The 20,191-nt window shown below is 37.8% G+C and overlaps 1 protein-coding gene across 1 annotated transcript in view; it reads right to left on the bottom strand.

Annotated features, from left to right (window-relative positions):
- The window catches only part of DNAJC13 (DnaJ heat shock protein family (Hsp40) member C13), a 50,224-nt gene extending 34,581 nt beyond the window's left edge, over positions 1–15,643 (bottom strand). Inside the window, exons 1-17 of the mRNA XM_082499313.1 lie at positions 15,444–15,643; positions 11,085–11,160; positions 10,430–10,579; positions 10,033–10,074; positions 8,988–9,188; positions 7,678–7,884; positions 7,485–7,580; positions 7,242–7,333; positions 6,263–6,429; positions 6,082–6,161; positions 5,833–6,002; positions 4,875–4,974; positions 4,521–4,628; positions 3,808–3,963; positions 3,020–3,076; positions 1,614–1,735; positions 308–383 (exon numbers count right to left, since the gene is read on the bottom strand). Coding sequence (XP_082355439.1) covers positions 308–383; positions 1,614–1,735; positions 3,020–3,076; positions 3,808–3,963; positions 4,521–4,628; positions 4,875–4,974; positions 5,833–6,002; positions 6,082–6,161; positions 6,263–6,429; positions 7,242–7,333; positions 7,485–7,580; positions 7,678–7,884; positions 8,988–9,188; positions 10,033–10,074; positions 10,430–10,579; positions 11,085–11,160; positions 15,444–15,511 — 1,968 coding nt within the window. The 5' untranslated portion in view covers positions 15,512–15,643. The remainder of the gene's footprint in view (positions 1–307; positions 384–1,613; positions 1,736–3,019; positions 3,077–3,807; positions 3,964–4,520; positions 4,629–4,874; positions 4,975–5,832; positions 6,003–6,081; positions 6,162–6,262; positions 6,430–7,241; positions 7,334–7,484; positions 7,581–7,677; positions 7,885–8,987; positions 9,189–10,032; positions 10,075–10,429; positions 10,580–11,084; positions 11,161–15,443) is intronic.
- Positions 15,644–20,191: the final 4,548 nt, after the last annotated feature.

Genomic DNA, 20,191 nt, shown 5'->3' with positions numbered 1-20,191 from the left:
TTACGCCTCCCACATTTTTACCCTTTTAATAAAGACCAAAAAAGGTCAGACACCTTATTTTTAAGTTTGTCTCATACATCATTTTTAAAAGTGGCAGGAAAGTAACAGAATACTTTAAGAATCTGAGGTATTTTGTACTAGCCATCAATATCCTTCAACTAGCAGATGCCAGACTGCAAATCTCCCAGGCTAGACTTCCCTCTTGGAGGGGAAAGAGAATGTGTTTATTATATAGACCATCCCAAGTTCCCTAATACTACAGGGTTTCAGATTTTCTTTCCCTACTCCAGACCCCATTTTTACTTACCAAAATACGTTTCAACAAGTTCATAGCAGTTTTGTTCTCAGCTGTCCAGAGGCCAACCAAATGTCTACTTAATTGCCTGAAAAAGCCATTGAAATTAACAAACCGCAAGTTAGTATTTTAAACACATTTTTAAACCACTGACACCCCTATCGTGCTGGTGAAATGGAAGATGAGCAAAAGCTTCGTGCTCTTGAGTGTGTAAGAGCACAAAGCATTATGTTGTTCCAGTTCAATTATACACTTAGCATGCTTTAGAGTGTTGTCTTTAAGAAATTCCAGTGAAGTTAGTGGAACAGTAGCAGCACATGCTTTTTGATCTGGACCTCAAAAGAACACTTGAGCAATAGAGCAGAAACTAAACATCTAATAACCAAGTGTAAGTTTATCCAATCAATCTTAAGTTACAGTTAAAGTTAGAGTCTAGAAGCCATCAAGAACTGTTAACTGCTCTACTTGAAAGTCTTAATACCAGTTACTGGCTAGGAAAGCCTCTTTGGGAGCCTGCCTTCTATGCCAACTGACACTTTCCACCAACATTTGTCACTAGGGTTCTACTGCATTGAACTGAAATATTGTTTGCAAGCAAGTCATTAGTAGCTCCAAACAGAACTAGTATGACAGAAGGTTTCATACTAGCTCTCTCCTGAATGACATACAGAAGCAACAAGTTCTACTTGTCACTACATTGCTTAGCAACTCTTTAAGTGCTTCAGGACCATGCAGTTAACTTCTATAGTCTTGTATTTGGCTGGAAATAATTGAATTATCACTCATCTTCCTCAGCATGCCCTCAGGCCCAGTCTCAAGAGCTCACAAGTTCTACTGACTGCTAAATTCATGGAATGATTTCTATATGAGGAGACTTCTCTTGGAGGGAATGGGTGGCCCTAACTGCAAGATGTCTGAGGTGTGTACACCAGGATTAATACAGTTGTATAATAACGTTAAACCTTTTTTCAATTTCCATACATTCTACTTGGCTTTTCTCTCCCTGAATATTATCAGGAAAAAAAACCAAAAAAACACACACAAAAAAAAATCAAAGCTTGAGCTTTTAATGAGTAACCAACCCAAGTCCCATTTCAGAAAAAAAAAAAAAAAAAAAAAAAAAAATCACAAAATCAAAGGTTTATTAAGTGGCTGCAGACTCAGCTGAAGCTTGCTCTACTTAAACATACCAGCTGCTGAGGAAAGTATCCTCCTAAAGAACTGCAAGTTTTCCGCCCTGACCTCCCGGTGTGTCTAGTGTTAGCCAAGCCATTACTTGAACTTTTTTAACATAATATATCAAGTGCGACTGACATACCTATTTGTAAGCATCCTCTGATCTGTGCTTATTGTAAACATAGCAGTGTGCAAGTGACGAGGTAAGGCACCTTCACTGAGGGCAAGATCTTGCATTTTGGTAGCAATCTCTTTGTCTCCTTCCTTTGGAAACAGGGCAAGATGATTACTAAAGAAAGAATCTTAGTTAAGCTGCTTTTATTTTAGTCTACAGTTCCAAGGCCTTCTTGACCATCAATTACGTCAACTAATATCCAAAAACTATAGTATGATGGGCTTTAAGTGCAAGTTTCAACAGCAACTTATCAAAGTTGTAGTAACACCATGGACCGCATAACTGGTAGTTCTACCTATGAGGGCAATAACAGGATAGGGTAAGATGCATGCCTCCCATCATAGATCAGGAGGCTGGCAGTACATTCATAAGTACCATTTCCACTGTACAGTTGCAAATTAGGGTTAAACAAAGAATGACAGCCACAAGTAATTGCTTGCTGCTTGACTTTGGTCAACAATAACCATTTAAGAATAACTGGTGCTGTTCAGTTTAGACAGCCACATGGATAAGCCACATGATATTGTATCTTGACTGAGTGACATGAGATGCAATGAATAATTAAGAAAAAGCTTTCGCTGTAGTTCAAGTGACAGGAGTTGTAATAAACAGCATAGCAACTTTTAGCTAATGTTATCAAGTGTATCAATGGAAACTTGCTGATTTATAGTATCTCTATTTCAAGTGTTCATTCACTTCCATTCCAAGAAAGTACTAGATGCATTTCAGATGCATAAGCCATTGTGACACAATGAGGCACTAACTTAAGCCCTGAATTTCAACACAGGAAGTGTCAAGAGTCAACATCACCCTGCAACAATCACAAGCAGCCCTTGAGAAGCATGGACATGGCCCATACATCATATGGTATGGAAACTAACAAAGCCAAAACATCCTTCCTTGAAGCAGAAAGAGCAAGAACAGGGGTTGACATCACTAGCCTGCTCTGGGACACTACTGCCTGCTAATCCCGGTCCCATCCCATCTGGCAACGCATCCCAAGAAACATGGTCTCTTCTCCTTGAGAGATCCTCTTTAACATGCAGAAGTCTGGTAGCTCTGAGGCATGTGACTAAGCTACATACAACATTAACAGCCAAATTTTGACTGCAGTATGAAAACATGCAAGGTACTACCTAATGGCCCAACTCACATGCCTTCCAAACCCTCAAGTGTAAAATAAAGCAAGTTGCCATATTAAACCACCAATAATTAAGCAGGTGTTGTTCCTCACCTCCCCCCTTACCCCTCTTCCCCCCCCACCCCCCCAAGAGAAGCTAATACAACAAACTTCCATTGGTAAGCAATTGCACTTCTGAAATAGACAACACATATTTAGTATGCTACCCCAGGTAACACTGATAAAATCTCACCTCTATTATTGCCTTCATTACCAAACCTGCTCCTTTGACAATTGCCATGGAAGGGTGCTAAAATAGAATATTGACAAAATAATTATCTGAGTGCAATATTTGAAGATTGGATTGCCTGTCATTCAGTTTCCTTAACTCATCTACATGGCTGTTCTACATTCAGTTCTGGGCACAAGTTACTATTTCAGTTTTGTGAAAGCTAGCCCCAGGAAGAGTTGCTACCTTATACCTTTAAACAAGAATCTCTCATGTGATTATCAGATGGACTTCTTGGCTCTGAACAGCAGTATATACCAGAGAAGCTGGAATAATGCTGGGGACTGACAAGCTGACACCAACCAAGAAGCAGAAGAGTATACTGGTTTTACAGAGAGAAAGCATTGACATTTTAGCTAAAAATTCTAGAATTCTTACAGGTTTGTTACTGAAGAGGGTGCTACTCTTGTAACTCAACTCTCATTTACTGAGAGAGAGATAAAAGGGTGTCAGATTCTACAAAGAGAGGAAGATCTGTGCATCCGCTAAATCTAGCTTAATATTTAACTAGTGTTTCTAGAAACAATTCTTAGACAGTCTATTCTAAAATGATTTGGCATATCATTCACTATAGAATAACCACCTCAATCTGTTACCTGAAAGGAAGGCAATAAGTCACTAAAAACTCACCAAGATAGAAAAGGTTTAGGCATGTTAACCAGCTGAACAGTAGACAAATTTGTCTTTCAGAAGAAAAAGTTCATGTTCACTGACTGCTTAAGGCCTCTAATAACAAAATTATGAAATCTCACCTGAAAAAGCTTAAATAGTGTTCTTCCATTAGATGCCACCATTTCCAACAACATGTCAAACTGCTGCCCCTCAGTAGTCTCACTATATGGAGCACATAGGGCAAATGTCAGGAAGTCCAGAAGTGAACTAATTACTAGGGCACCTGTCCCATGATCCTGAAATTAGGAAGACAGGTATGTCATGCAGATACAGTGTTTCTCTCCTGCCCAAGAGCATTCACACAAGTTTTAATCTGTACCCATGACTCTGAAGGTGCCCTTCCCTGTCATACCACGAAATAGACTGCAAACAAAAATTATAAGTTTAATATAAGCCACTACTCTGAGTATGGCAATACTCTGGTAAAGTATTGGCTCCTAGAGCATATTGGAGACTCATGACCTCATATTGGTGTGCTGCAAATTACTTTTTCTGGTTTTAATCCCATAAGTATAGTTTCTTTTTAGGTAAAAGGAACATCAAGTTTTCATATTAAACATGCAAACATTTGTTGCATGATGCTCAAGTTCTGCACTATAGACAGCTATGTTTTAACCTGTCAAGAGCCAAACCTATTTAGAACAAGCTTCAGTGCCTGATACAGCTGTATTTTCTGCACTTCAACTGCAGGTACGAATACATTCAGAGATATACCCAAGAATGTCAGAAGTGTTTTCATAGCAATTAGGAAAGGCATTTAAAAGAAGCTATTTGTTTTTGAGATTTGACTTACCACATGGGAATTGAATTTCTCTAGCAGATTTTCTAGAAACTTCTTTGAAGAAAGAAGGGAAGCTTTGTTCAACTGCTCCTGCCTCAAGTCATAGTCATCATGCATAGGCTATTAAAAAAAAACAAAAAAAAGATTCACTACGCAGTCACATTTCTACCCTCAGTTCTTAACAGCTATAGTCCAAAAGCCATATCTATACCCATAAAAAGCACATCCTACTTCAAGCTACTTGTATCACAAGCTATTTCATGTTTGAGCACGCTGCAAGTTGAAGGGCAGTCCCTATTTCTACATCTTTCAGTAGACTGAAGTTCACACATTCCAAAGTGAAAGAATCTGCAATTTAATACTTACACACATAAGAGCACAGAGCATGTCAATAGAGGCATGGGTTACTCCATCATTGTTCCTTTTGAGGGCTTTCACAACCTTCACTCCTAATCGTTCTCGAAATCTTTTGAAAGGAAACCAAAACCACCAAGATTAGAGAGGAAACAGAAATCTTAGTTTTAAGATAAAAGTCCAATTGGGGACCAAAAGTGGCCTGCTCCCACCGTATTTAGCAAGCCAGTACCTTGACACTTACATAAATTTGAGATTCCTTGGTTGAAAAACGTTAATATTGACTTCACTGTTAAAAATATGCACGTTCACCAAAACAAAGACATATTTCTATAGTCACAGGATAATGATAGTACAGGACACTATTCACAGAGAAACAGAACTTTATAGAGGTCTCACTCAGCCTAGGTGCATGTTACTCTTCACATCATTCAGTTGCATCATAGTCCAGAATCAGAAATATTCCAAGAAATTTTTTCATTTTCAGAACATCAGGCAGTTTTTCTGCTTCCTTATGTTATCCAATTAAGACAAACTCCAAGCAGCCTGTACTTACTGTAGGAGTACAACTCAACTTCCTAACATCAAGTTTTATCTTGTGTTGAACTGAAGATAGTGATGGCATCAACATAATTTAAGAATGAAGAACTGTCTACTTCAAGGACAGATGAAGGTGCGTTTTAGAAGTTTTTCCACTAGGAAAAATATTAAACCATGTTTGACTTCAGGCAGAGAGTATTTAGCAAAGGAAGAATCAGCTTTACATACTAACGAACATTTGGGATACTGAATTTACATTAAAGCCTAGTGACAGCCTCATAGTACTGGAATCAATCACGCGCAAAGTCTTCCAGTCTTTTTCAGAAGGGAGGCTTAACTCCAATTCTCAGTTTTAAAGACAAGACATCATCAAAAGCTCAAGAACTGCTTCCACCTACTACTTCCAAGCTTGAAGAGACTTCTCACTTACTTTGGAAGCTGAGTAAAGGCAAGGAAGCCTGCTTTTGAAGCCACTAGTCGTCTTACTGCTTGGAATTGGCTTTCAAGCTCTGCATTAGATGCTGCAATATCTCCCTCTTGCGAAAGTAATGCTGTTATGGCATTATTAATGAGTTTCTCCTTGTTTTCTGAGAACAGACCCTGGTTAAGAAATAACAGTTATTAATATCTTTATGCATTAACAACATCTTAAGAGGATGGACAGAAGATTTATTCTTACATCTTGCGTAACTGCATGTAGTACCCCACTGTAGGAAATGTTAGCATTGAACCGGAACACAGCATCTGCAAAATTACCATCTGGAAGAAGACATAACAAGAGTTAAGTGCACCGTACCTAAGACTAAATATCTGGATGCTTTGAAGAGCACTATAAAGCCATGTAATAAGCATTAGCTTACTTGGAGGAGCAGCCAAAAACCTCAGATGAAGGCTCTCTACTTCTTCATCTACAGGCATACTGAGTAATCCCCAACGCTGTCCTTTGTGTGTAGAGGTCATTTTCACACAGACATCTCTATTACCAGAAGCTCTTACTCCATCCAACAAGCTAGCCAGAAGAGAATCTCTGGGTTGGGAGAAAGACATGCAAATACAATTTAGATCAGAAAAGTGAGGCCAAAGAACCAAGTTATAAAAAAAATAGGAAAAAAAACCAAAACCCAAGCACAGAATGAAAGGCAACAATAGTTGGAATCTCTTACTAACACTGCTGCCAACAGCTACACCTCTAGAGAAGTTCACTAACTTTGAAGTGTTCCTTTATTCACCGTAAGGGCAGAGCTATCTTATACCTTGTGTAGCCAGCTGCAGCATTTCACTAAAGGGATCAACTCTATATTAGCTGTTAATGAGTTACATATGTTGCAAGCCAATTCACCCCTGTGCTTTCTGCAAAGCCTCCCTTAGCAGGATTAGGCTGCATTACAACTGCAAGTACACTCGGGGCCTATTCTGTTGGTTGTTTTAAATAGAATCAACTAAGACCATCTCAAGCAGACAGCTCAAAGGGTTTACAGCCTTCACATTTCCTTATCACTTAAATTGTGCTTGCTTTCTTTCTCTCAGATATACTGCTTAACCAAGTACAACATACATAGAACAACATTCCTTATGAGAAACAGGCTCTATCTAACTGTCCAACACCCTTACACATTCATCAGAAAAATTCTGGACAGGTTTCCTTAAACTTGGTGGGAAGGTAGAGGGATGAGATTTAGGTCCTGTAACAAAACTTGATTTGTAAGTGGCAGACCACTACAACAGCCAGGCTTCAAGTTAATACTTCCAAGGGTCAGAGTTTATGGAAACTGAGAAACTACAATGGCAACTTCCATTTGAATTTTCCATTCCATTTGAACTCACAGGAGCTCCAGTTACCTTTCTGTTGAAGAGTATTTCCGAATTTGTCCTTTGATAAATTCAATGGTAAAAAGCTGGGGGTTTTCACAGTCACATACTATTGCAAATACCTAAAAATAAGAGATAAGGATCACATTAATGAAGCAGCATTATTTATCTACTCCACAAATTGAGGCCGTCTTATGTATACTACCGAATTCCTACTATTACCTTTTAAAGCTTCTATTTGAAGAAGTGGTACTGAGAAAGATTGCCTCTTACCTCGCCTAAAGGTTTCAAAGTTGCAATGTTATAGGTAGCTGGATCCCGCTCAACTAAGCAAGCTTCTGTAAGAGCTAGTACTCTTTTCACAGGTTCCTAAAAAAAAAAAAAAAATAAATAAGAGGCAGCACATTAGGGAAGAGAATTCTTAGCACTTAACAGGAACCGAGTAAATTCAGTTTGATACACTTACCAAGTGTCTAGGTGTTATTTTTTGAACAACAAACTCAGCTAGAGATGTTACAGATTCATCATTGCTGTATTTTCCAAAGCGAAGATTCAAGTATTGCTCAAATTCTAGGGATTCTTTCCTTATCCGTAGAGAGATACCTATGAAGTTGCCAGCATGTTCTATTGCACTTTTGATAATTTCCTCCCTCTGCTCAGATGCAAACAGGTGCTACAAGTTTTGACAAGAAAAAAAAAAAAAACAAAACCCACCAGGTAAAGAATAGGGCATATCCCAAGAAATCACAGTTCCATAAATAGTCCTCCACTATATGCCTAACAGTAGAGAACCTTCTCAGCAGCTAGGCTTGCCTTTGCTAAGTGCATAGTATAAAGAGAAGAGGTATTTATTACATAAGAGATCCACTATTAAGTTTACATTTCCCTTTAAAAAAAAAAATAAAATCTATACCAGCTATTCCTAAAGGATACCCTGCTACACATTAGCATGCCATTAAAGTAAAGGTCTGTATGACCTGCCTGTCCACCCTTGGCAACAGATCCTGACAGCCTGGCAGGAGTGAGGAGCCACAGAACCAGTGGTAGCCCCAGCTGCTACCTGTAAGAGCTGCCATCCAGCCCTGCTAGACAAGGTTAGGGCAGCTCTAGAGGATCAATTATACACTGCTAGTTTTATGCCAGAGAAAAGCATGCTGCAGTACAAAAGATGCAGAAACCCTGATCCAGAGAGTAGACTCTTACTTTGTTATTAGTGACTGAGGTAGCTACATTTACATTACTAACCATGAATTAAAGATCCATTTCAGCTGCTTCCAGTACAGTACACAGAAACCCTTTTAAGATTTTGAAACCAACATTACACTGCAGTATTTCCCAAGCAAAGCTGCTGAATATCAGATCACAGGGCTAAAAAGGAAGCATCACCACTGATCAATTTATTTCTGAATAGAATCCCTCCATCAGTAAGGTAGATTAGCAACACTGCCTGTCACTTCTGTAACTTTGAGCAGTGTCATGAAACTTCATGTCCCCATTGCATTCGTGTTCACTATCAAAATATAAATAACTGGATATTTTATGCTCTGTAGTTTTTAAACATGCAATAATCAAAAAACTCTACACATCGCTCTCAAATGTTTTAACTAACTTCCTGTGGAAAAGAGGTTTTAAGCCTGTCCACAAGCCTTGAGGCTCCATGGCTGGGTCCTAAAGATGTGTGCTTGTATGCTCAAATTATGTTGAACCTTCGTTATTAAATATGCAGCTATAAACATCCTAAGCAGCTATACCAAGATGTTTTGTTTTAGTACTCACCAATCTACTAAATCCTCCATAGAGGATACAGAAGCCTCCCTGATAGCCAGCAATATCAACAAAGCCTTCAACGTTTCTGTAGTCATAGGAGCACAGGACTTTATTTGTTGCAGGATCAATTTGGTCAATACCTCCAGGAGTCACCTCCAGAATCACAGGTTTCCTCGTATCATTCCAGTGATGTTTATAGCAGTTATACCTCTGCAGAGAGCACTACTTTTAGACATGACATATACACACACACTCCTTTACTACACAGCAATTGTTCTTTTCCTATCTAGTAAGCAGCATGGGTATAAAGTTTAAAAAATTATATCATCTCTTTTAATGCTCTTACCTATGTCAAGAACACTGTATCAAATGAAGCAAATTAAAGTAGCTTCCTACTGACAAGGAAGTCACAGCTTAATGTATTTTGAAGACAGAACAGCAAACCCAGAACGGCCACCCAAAACGGGAATAAGTTTCTCTTGCTGCAGAAGGTGGCCCACTCACAGACCATGTGCACTGAGGTTAGAGAAGGAAATAGCTCTGTACACTGCCTTGCTTATTACTGTATTACCAAGATTCATTAAATAGCAATCTTGTCTTTAATCGAACCTATAGAAATCCTCCTGGGAAGCAATATTGCCACATGAAGTGTTCGAGATGTTATGCAGAACACTATTTAGAATTAAAAAGTAAAATGCTGGACATAGTAAACATTGAATAATGCACCAAAGCTTATGTTTTTCTTCTTCTCTCCAAATAAGAACTCCATGTGGCAGAGCCCTTTATTTCAGCAGTAACATCCAGAGTCTTTAAGTGTACCACCATAAAGCTAAGGCCAAGTGAAGAGAACTCAAATATTCTACTGTTGAAAAGGTTCCCATTGCTTTTGAATAAATTCTTAATTCTCCCTTCTCAAAGACAGACTTCAGAACCAAATTTACAAAAGCTATTTTTAGGTAGTGCATATAGCACAAGCATAACATACGTGAACACAGAAGTCGTCTTTAGATCATTTCATTAAACTGCACATGATCCAGACAAGCCAGACACTTACCCGTCCTGTGATTTTTCCTTCCGAGAAGTCTGTCCTGAATCTCTGTTTTTAAAAAAAGTTAACCATGAATGAATGCCAATATGATAGCCAATCTATCCAGAAAGCCTATGTTTAAGCTGACCCTGTTTTAAGGGACCTGAGCTAAGCCTCCTTGAAGGCTCACCAGTCCACTGCAGTATGATGTATTCAATATTTTCAGCTTTGCTTGCTATTTAAGAATCATGCGTTAGTTGCTGCAATTGACACTAGATGAAGTACCTCTATATAAAAAGCTCAAGACAACTTGCTTTCCTACTTTTTATGTAAGGAAAGAAAGCATAGTAAGTTACCATAAATGGTAATGATAACCAAGTACTTACTGCTTGCAGGGGAAAAAAAAATAATAAAAAAATCTTACCAGTGCCTCTGTAAGGAGTTCTGTTCTGTGCTCTGTGGAAAACTTAAGAGTTTCAGACTTTTTTCCACTTCCTTTGCGAAAAGTGAGACTAAATTCTGTTCCTTGTCCTTTTCCAACAGGAGAAATACTACAGATATCTCCATAAGGCCACTAGACAATTAAAAGTAATTAGGTTATACTGTTAATAATTTTAAATCTACATCTCCACTCAAAAAACCTTAGTACCTATAATAACTGAGCAAGTTGCTGTAATGAGACAATAGCGAGCATGCTATTTGACAGTTTTAGCTTGACCTTCCTATTTGATACTCTGCAAAGTAAATAAGTGTCCCAACTCCCTTCAGGGATGTAGCCTTACAGTGATCAAACTTACCCCAGTTCATTCAAAACAGCACACCCAAAAGCAAACTAGTATTTATTGGCCAATAAAGACAAATTGCCTAAAAGTACAAGAACTACTGGATATTTGTAGTTAATGAAGGCAACACCAGTTTTCTGTTACGTGTGCTTTTGTAGCAGCTGCCATACCTTCTGGTTTTGCTGAGATCTTGTCAGACTACATAGTTTCTGAACACTGAATGCCACTATTCACTCTGTGCAGTGAGCATAAATCAGAAATCAACTCAAAATAGCCCTGTTCAAAAATGATAGTTACCTGATTTGTAACTTCTAGTGTGTTGGGATTGTATGTGGTGATGGCATGGGTTCCAACTGAGAAGACTCGCTTATACCTAGAATACAGAAGAATGTTAGTTTCTCCAGAAGTCACAGAAAAACCCTGTTGAACAGTAAAAACTATGTTAAGAATCACAGAATGGTCAGGGTTGGAAGGGACCTCTGGAGATCATCTAGTCCAACCCCCAAGAAGCTATATACAAGTCAGTGTTAGGAAACAGGTAGTGAATTTTCTTTGTTAAGTTGTTAGTTTGCAGTTTACCCTTATAATATGTTAAGTTCCTCTGTTCTATATATCCATAGAAGGGACATACAAGTTAAATACTACTAAATATATTTCCTTATGCATATCTTTTCCTACATTATTGGCTAAACCAGGACCAACGACCCTTGGAACTTGCACTGGAAGGTACCACCAGACCAGAATAAGTTCAAAAAAGACTGCACAGATTGGGGGGGGGGGGGGGGGGAACAAAAAAAAAAAAAACAAACCAAAAAAAAGATATCCCTGCAATAAACTAAAGCATCTGTCTGAAGCCGTCTCAACCAACAGTTGTAACACAAAACATTCCAATTTACACACCTGGTCACAACACTGTAAGATGTCAGTGTTACTATGGCCAAGCCTAACTTCCTTCACCTTGAGGAAAACTAGGACTATTAAACTCAAAGACTCAGATCACTGAAGCTATAGTTCAATACACAGCTAGTCATTGTACATTGATATCACAGATATGTTAACAGGATAGTACTTAAAGAACAACTGTAGCAAGGTAGCTGCATGCATTTCAGGCTTATCAGAAACAAGTGACAGTGACCTAAAGCTAAGAACTTAAACGCCTCAAGTGCAAAATGGAAACCTTACCATAGTTTCATTTCTAGACAATCTTCACAGCATACCCTGAACGAACTCTTTATATATAGAATATTTACATATTTTTGAATCAGAAAGTTTTGCAGCATAACTAGCCAGAGTTTGAAACAGTAGAGTATTACTAATCCCTTACTACTAATACAAATTTCTTGTTCTAAGGTACTTCTTTCTGGAAGCCAGAAAGTCAAGCCAAACCTGAACCAGAGCCACTTCTAGTAACTATTCTCTCACCAAAGAAAACAGGAGCTGAACATGGATGCCTTTCTTGAACTTGAACCAAATGAAAATACTTTGGCTAGCTGTCGATATTAAAACTGATTCAATGTGGCAATTTAAGTTTCAGTTCTGGGTAAACTGTGGTTTTGCTAGGAAAAGAATAGGATAGGATCAACCAGACAGCTGACTGACTAATCTGGATCTGTGCCATACTAGACACTGCATCAGGAAGCAGGTCGTTTTCTCCCCTCTTTCTTTGCATTCTTGAGTTGCAGTCCCTTCTTCTCTCTCACTTGCCAGGTCTACAGCACAAGCCATCATTTCTAGATAAGGTCAAACTTTGCATGGGCTTCAGGTACAGCGAGAGCTGCTCCCTCATGTTATTTGACCTATCCTCCCCTCTCCGATAATAGCAAGGCCAAGACTATCTGTCTGACACAGTCAATCTCAAAAACTTCATTACCTACCATTTTCTATTATTATTCAAACAAACTGGTGCAAGTTCAAGTCATTACTGGTGTAGAAGAGTTTATCTAGGAATTAAAGCAAGTGCCTATTTTGTTCAAAGCTTAGAAAAATCTGTAATACTGAAGTGACCTGCCACCTTAAAGGTGAGCGATCTAGTTGAAAAAAAACCTATTTGTTTTTCCAGATAGTTGAATTTTCCTTATTTAAAATGCAGGCCAAGAGAAGTCATAGTAATGAAGCAGAACATTTGAAGTTACTCTGGCTGCTAACTATTCCACTATATTCATTCTGTCAAAGAATGTTCCAGTCCTTAGATCATAAGGAAATCCTTTGAACAAACCAACTGTTCCCTCTCCTCTTGTTGCACAATTTAGGTAGGTATTCTGTTTTATACAATTTACAAGTAAGGCTTGTTTATGCTGTTCTGAAGAACACGAACGTATCACAAGTAATAAAACACTATTACTTAAGGTTTTGTTTAATCACTTATACTAAAGAGCTTCACAGTGCTTTGTGGCACAAACATTATAGCCCCTTTCTTTTCTCCCCTCATGCTCAAGCTAGTATATCACAGTCTAGGAAGCATATTTAGTATACAGCATTCTTACTACTTGATGTGACAAGGAACACAAGACAGAACAGCAGATTTGCCGAGTTCACCATTTCCTTCATCTCCTTTCCCTAGGCAAACTCAGAAGACCCAAGTCTTGTTGAACGAACAGAGGACACTCAGAAGTCAGCACTTATATATGGCCTAAACAAACTCTTGTCCAGAACTTCACCTTTAAATATGGAGAAAGGTATTTATACCTCCAGGCCTTTAAGACTTTACCATTCACTATCTCTTAAACTACTCTGCAGTACAGGCTAATGCCAGGCTGTTTTGAGAAGAATTTGAAGCAAACGCCCTCTTCTCAATAAAAAGGCTACTGTGAAGCTTCTAGCTTCTTAGGGAAGCTTCTAGCTTCTTAGAAATAATAAGTTATATATTTTTTAATCAGAATGAACTTGTAGACAATTTTCATAGCACAACACTCAAGAGAAAGACAATATTCATTAATTTTACAGAATTACATATCAACACTGGAGCATCATCATCTGTACTACCAGAAAAATACTTTAACTGCCATGCACACAGCTCATATTCAGCAAAATGACAAATATGAATAATGAAAGTAATTCAGGCTTATTTAGCACTAAGCATTAAGTTACTGCCTTTTTTTTCTTTTAATGTTATCCACAGATTATACTGAGAATGTATAACTATGAACTGAGTGGACTTAAGTATTCAAATACAAACTTAATAAAAGCCATATAACCGTATGCTGCAACACAACACAAGGCAACTACTCACTAAATACTCCTTTCCCTTTCATTGCGTGAAAAGTAAAGTGCCATTGAGTTTTTAAACTACACCTCTATTAGACTTTAGACTTAGTTTGAAGTTCTGTAAGACTTCATAGTTTATCAGAATACTACCATCAAAGTTCAAGATCCAACTACTCTATCTTCAACAGCTTGCATAATGTAGGAACAAGCTCTTATAATGAAAGGATTGGGCAAGAGAAGCAATCTCTTAAATTTTATGTATTTCGTTTTCACCAAGCAGCTCAAATTGTATGCACACCAAATTTGCAGATATGCCACAGGAACTTCAGAGTAAAAGACTATATATTTTCCATTGAGGGACAAAAACATCGAGAGGAACAAACTGTTCTAATGTTCTACCCCAACACCATATCTTATTATTACTTAAGGAAACTGCTTATTCACCCATGCCCACACAAATCCAAATGCCTGGATCCTAACTCAGGTAAGACTCAATTTACACAAGTATCAGCTAGATTCTAATGAGGTAAAACTAAATATTAAACTATCTGTTTCAAGTCAATCAAGAATCTGTCTTGGTAAAAGAAAGATTTTGCTCTCAGACAGCTGCTCAGTCAACTCTGGACTCTGAACTACCCATGGCTTTAATTTCTGCTGACAAAAAGGCAGGGAGCTCTTTGATTAGACACTGAAACAATCTCATGGTTCTTCAAAGCACAATTGAGAAAAATTTGTGGCTGCCACTCCTTGCAATCCCATCCTCCTTTTCTTCCCAGCATTCTTAATTTTTGATAGGAAGAATTCATGAAGCATCTATCAGCAAACAGCCAAAAAAAAAAAGCCAGTTTCAACTTAATGGTCAAACAACAGATTCAGACATTACCTCTCTATATAATCATTAGAATAAAGCAGTACTTGTGCTCCTGAGGTGTACACAACATACCCTCTTTGTTCCGTTGATGTTTAGGTAGCAAGGAAAAAACCCCAGATGAAGCGTGTTTCTAGCAACAGAAGTCTTCAGATAATCTCAGTTAGTAGTTTAACAGATAATCTATTAATCCGTTAAGTATATGTGTGAACTAGCAACCCTCATCTATTAAGGTACATAAAACATTACTCCTCCAAGAACCTGTTCCAAGAAGAAGCATTTCCACTTTAAAATTAGCACTTTATATTGTAAGTTCAAGAGACTCAGAAACTGAGTAAGTCAGGTGGTCTGTTTCAGAACTATGCTGAAGTGTGGGAACAGGAGCAGAAGGCAGCTAAGACACAATGTTTAAAATCCAAATTGATTCTAGGGAAGATACATTCAGTTCAGAGACTGAGCAGCAGGAGCCTTTAGTTCAATTTTCATCTATTAATACAGGAACTATGCAGTTAAATCCAGTAATGGAGAGTAGAAATGTCATACAAAACAAAAAAAAAAAACACCCCAAACTTTAAACTACTTACTTTCCCCTCCATGAATGTTTTGTTGTGTAGAAACAAGCAAGATCCCTGTTTTCTCTGATTACATTCATTCTGTGCCAAGACCTGAAAACAAAAGAGACATCCTGTTAGTACTCATGATTTTTATTTAAAACCGAAGTTCACTAATCATCAATATGCTTCAAGACAAAAAGACTTTGTTTTTAAATGCTCAAGTCACTGCTTTGTCAGTTCCACACACACAAAAAAATCTTAAGAATACTTATGTTTAATCAAACAATCCACAGACTAAGTTGCATGTGGAGCTGAACATGAATTAATAGTTTCCCCACTGATTGTGTTACACTGTTACTCTTTAACAGTACCAGGGTACAGTAATTTACGCCCTACTATTTGCCATATTATTGCAAATCACACTACTGTTGCTGCAACTTTGCACATTCGGATTCAAATGTATTTTATGGCATCACCAGAACGCTTAACTCCTGAAAATTTTGTAATATCAAAGTGATTCAAGTACCCTGCATCCATAACTCCAGCTAAGCCATATTACTATTGCCACTTAGAAAAGAAAAAACAGCAAAAACAAATGTGGATAGATAGAACAGCTTATTTTCCAGCCTGAAATGGAATTTGAAGTTGAGAAACTTACTTATTAGCCAAGCATTGCGATTAAAGAGCTGACTAAGTACTCTTTTTGTGCTGTAAAAGTTTAAGCAATCTCACTGCTAACATCCTGGCATGCTTATTTCACACATGAATACCTATTCCCTAAATATGTGCAGGAATTTGGTGAAACTTGCCCATTACTGCTTGACTCCATCATTGCTTTAGGAGCTGCTATGTTTTAAGGAATGCTTCTAAACATGGTTCTTGCACGACTGAAACTGATGCATGTTAAGTACTTGGGAAATTAACTTCCCTGTTACTTCACTTTGCTATTATTACACACACAAGGCACTTAAAGTGGATGTACCCTGATTAAGTTGCAAGAGTGAAGTTGTCACTCTCAGCATTAGTTGTCACTACAGCATTAGTTTTATTTTCAAATGTGTCAAACCAGGCTTCCCTGCTCTTGATTACAGACCAGTACTACTCTCAGGTTCACACCATTAATGTGGTGGCATCCCCAAAACATTACATGCTTATGAAGCTAGTCTGCAAGAATTCATATTCATAGCTTGCAGGAAGCAACACAAAAGTATTACAATCCCAGTCAGCACCCCACTAAAAGTTAAGACTACAACCCCTGTCATCTTTTTAAATTCAGCTATTTGATTTGGCAAAGGAAGATTTCTCATTTTGAGGTGGATGACTTGTAACATTAGTTCATTGCTAATTTCTACCCTCTACAACTTCAGGCAATTTTCTTTCTGAGCAGACTGCAGCAGTCATGTAGTCATGAACATGAAGAATGGATAGCCTGACTGAAATGAACTTGAGAATTCCTTCCCTCAGGTGAAAAAGCAGCACAATCATCACTACCTACTGAAGAGAACTTGTGGTACCGCCTCTGGAAAAAGAGAAAAGCAGTATTTACATATTTCAATGACTCAATCTTTGAGCCAAATTTTCAGAGTTAATACCCCATTGACTTGGGGCAACTTAAATTCTCTAAATCCAGTTTTTGAAAGCAAAGTTTCACAAGGGGCGAGATACTCAACAGCATTATTCCTGACATTCTCTATTTTACCCTGTTTAAGAACTACATTGTATTATTATTGCTGTGGATAAGCATCAAAACAGTACACTCTGTCCAAACTACATAGATCTTACTGTATAGTAGTACACTTAATGTCTCCCTTTTAAGCTGTTTTCTTGACACTGACTAACGCATTACTAAAAATAAAATAAAAGGCTTATAGCAAGAGTAGCTCCACTAAGGATGAGATTATAAAATCTATTTATCTGTAATTCCAGTTTTGCCAACACAACTACTCTGACCAGCTCTATTAAGTCTCGCAGACCTGAACACCACCTGTTCTAGCGTATTTAAAGCAAGATGTTCTCACACTTGCAAACATCTAGTCTTAATCATACAGAACTGGGAAATATTCATATTCATAGAAATACTTGTGAGCTACCAGTGGCTGCCATTAATTTTAACACCAGCATCTAACTAGATTCAGGATACTGATACATGTAGTATTGTACGTGCAGTGGAAGTGACAAATTCACTAGACTGCTTTTTTGTTTAGATTAAAACTATTAAAATCATTAAACTTTGATGCTTTACTCACTGTGCTTCTGGAAGGTGATTGTAACTATCTCTCACGCTGATAAGACTAGCACAGAGGCAATATACACCAAAATCTAGTAACAATTAATTCTTGTACACATTTTCTTGCAGTTTAACAGAGAACAAGGCTAACAATAGCCTAGTGTTCTGAGCTGCTATGTTGAAATCCAGCAATCATTTTTCAGTTGTCTTTAGTTCCCCAGTAAGAGCAAGATAAAAAAAAAAAAAAAAGATTATACCAAAGATATTTTGGAAAAAAAAAAACAAAACAAACAAAAGGTTACCTTCCTTCACTCATTCTTGCAGAGCCTGTGTGGCATCACTCTTACTATACTATCTACAATGTGGTGAAACGTTGCAATTTTAGTACCTGATACAGTATAAACATTGACTTTGCAGAACACATCAGGTTTTATTATTAATCAAGTTTATCCATATTGCCAGTGTAAGGTATAGTGGCCTGCATAGTCATATCACATTAATTTCCCAAAACAAGAGAACATTCTTATTATTGTCACCTTTACCTCTTCTTTCTGTATTTAAGATACTTTTAAAAAGTTGATTGACTTGACACAAAAATGGAGTTAAATTCTTTATTTCACTCATGAAAGTATCCAGGACAAAAAACCTCAATTTTAATTATCATCTTACCATGATGGGGTACCCGATAATAGAAAATCGCAACTTCAAAGCTTATTTCAAACATATTGCAGCACAGCCACTGGATATCCCATACTCATGGATCAAAGGTTTAATAAGAGAGAAACACCTAGTTCAGTTTTATTTCTACTGCAGCAAAGGCAACAAGTACTTCAAAAGTAGCAGTTTATAAACATGTTTCATCTGGTTGAGAGAGAGAGGATGCTGAATGCAAAGTATAGTCAAATAATCTGAGATTCCTGCAGGCAAAATATTGTCCATGACTTGCAACTTCTTTTGGGAGGTTAACTAAAGCACTCCCCCAATACCTGGATATTCTAATTAGCTTTTTCAGAAGACAGAAGTTCAACTATTTGGTTCTCGTAGTACTGTAAGTAGCAATGAAACTAGTAGCTTTTGAGGGAAGAGTTGAAACCACATTTGTGTGTGCTGCATGTACCAGAAATAGCAACCCCCAAGATTAAAGGGGCGGAACTGCTGCCAAGACTCCCCCTGCCTCAGAGTTTAAGCTACACGAATAGGTATATTACACAAGCCGTGTTCAACTTGCATACACTTCCCATTTTTCCAGGATTTTACATTTCTTCAGACAAAGTTACCACCTGGAAAAAACAGAATCTATTTCAGGAATCAGAGACAAGTCAGTCTCAAACTAACACTTGAAGAGTTAGAAACAAAGGTGTAACCTCGCAGGCATCAATGCAATAGGCATAGCTGTAATTACACATAAGTATCCCTCAGTTTAAATAAAGTCAGAAGTTTGGACATGGGTTCAAAGTTTAGTGCAGAATTCAGATTGACTTTCTTACTGATCGTATTATTCCTCTACTATTACAAAGTTTCCATATCTTTTTTAAGTGAAGGTTTAACCTATGCTAAGGTAGCACTTCAGAGCCCCAAACAGGATTATTATTCTATTCCGCTCGGGGAGGAAGAAGAGAAATGCTGATAATAAAGCGAGATTTCTTGGGGGGAGGAGGAAGAAGAATGCTGATAAGAAACTGAGATTTCTTTTTAAAAATTTATTCCAGCAAGGCTAAAATACAAGGTAAAGTTCCTGGAAAGTCTATACTACAAAGGGACAGATACTCCCATCAAGCTCAAGTGTGACTTTTCTGAGAGAGAAAAGACGTACCAAGAGGATAAAAACAAGGGCCAATTGGAAACAAGTAAGAGCCAGGCACTGAAAAAAAACCCCAAGGTTCTGTTAATCTGGAGTTCTACATAGCTGTCTTTCAGTTTAAGTCTGGAGCCTGATTTCCAGTCATCTACTCATCCATAGCTTTAAATGCATTATTTAAATAAATGAGCTATTCTGCACTGAAATATTTTAGCTGTCTAGGTTTTTATCTGCCTCTTCCACTGCTGTGTGCATTAACTGGCAGAGTTTTGCCTTCAGAAAAATTCTTTGTTACAAACACTAAACTTTTTTCCTCTTCTCTAAACAGTACTCTGCTCTCAAGTACTACAGCCTAATAAGCTGTGGAAATTGAGATTTCTTAATCTGTTGTGCAGCCCTTTTTGTAAGAGGAGAAAGAGATCAGTCCCACCAGATCCTTCAAAGATGATTAGTGCAACCTGCCTCAGTGATAGCAGCATTTCCACCTTCCATAGTCCAGGATGCAAACAGGCTGAGAATTTCAACCTTACTGCTACCAGTAATGATGGTGACATTAGTGCCCATTCTCTAGCTGAGGACCACTGCTGAGAATAATCTGTCTTCCGCACTTGTTCTTGTCTTTTCCATCTACATTAGCATTCTGCTATATCAATGAACTACTGTGATTCACCAGCTAGACAGGTGAGTATCAGAACAAAAGGGTTTACTCACTAATGCAGGGAAGAGAAAAAGTGCTCCTTTCAGTCATAGTTT

This window comes from Vanellus vanellus, assembly GCF_965231255.1.
Source record: "Vanellus vanellus genome assembly, chromosome: 2".
Classification (NCBI taxonomy): domain Eukaryota; kingdom Metazoa; phylum Chordata; class Aves; order Charadriiformes; family Charadriidae; genus Vanellus; species Vanellus vanellus.
This window is presented reverse-complemented; position numbering and strand designations above follow the sequence as displayed.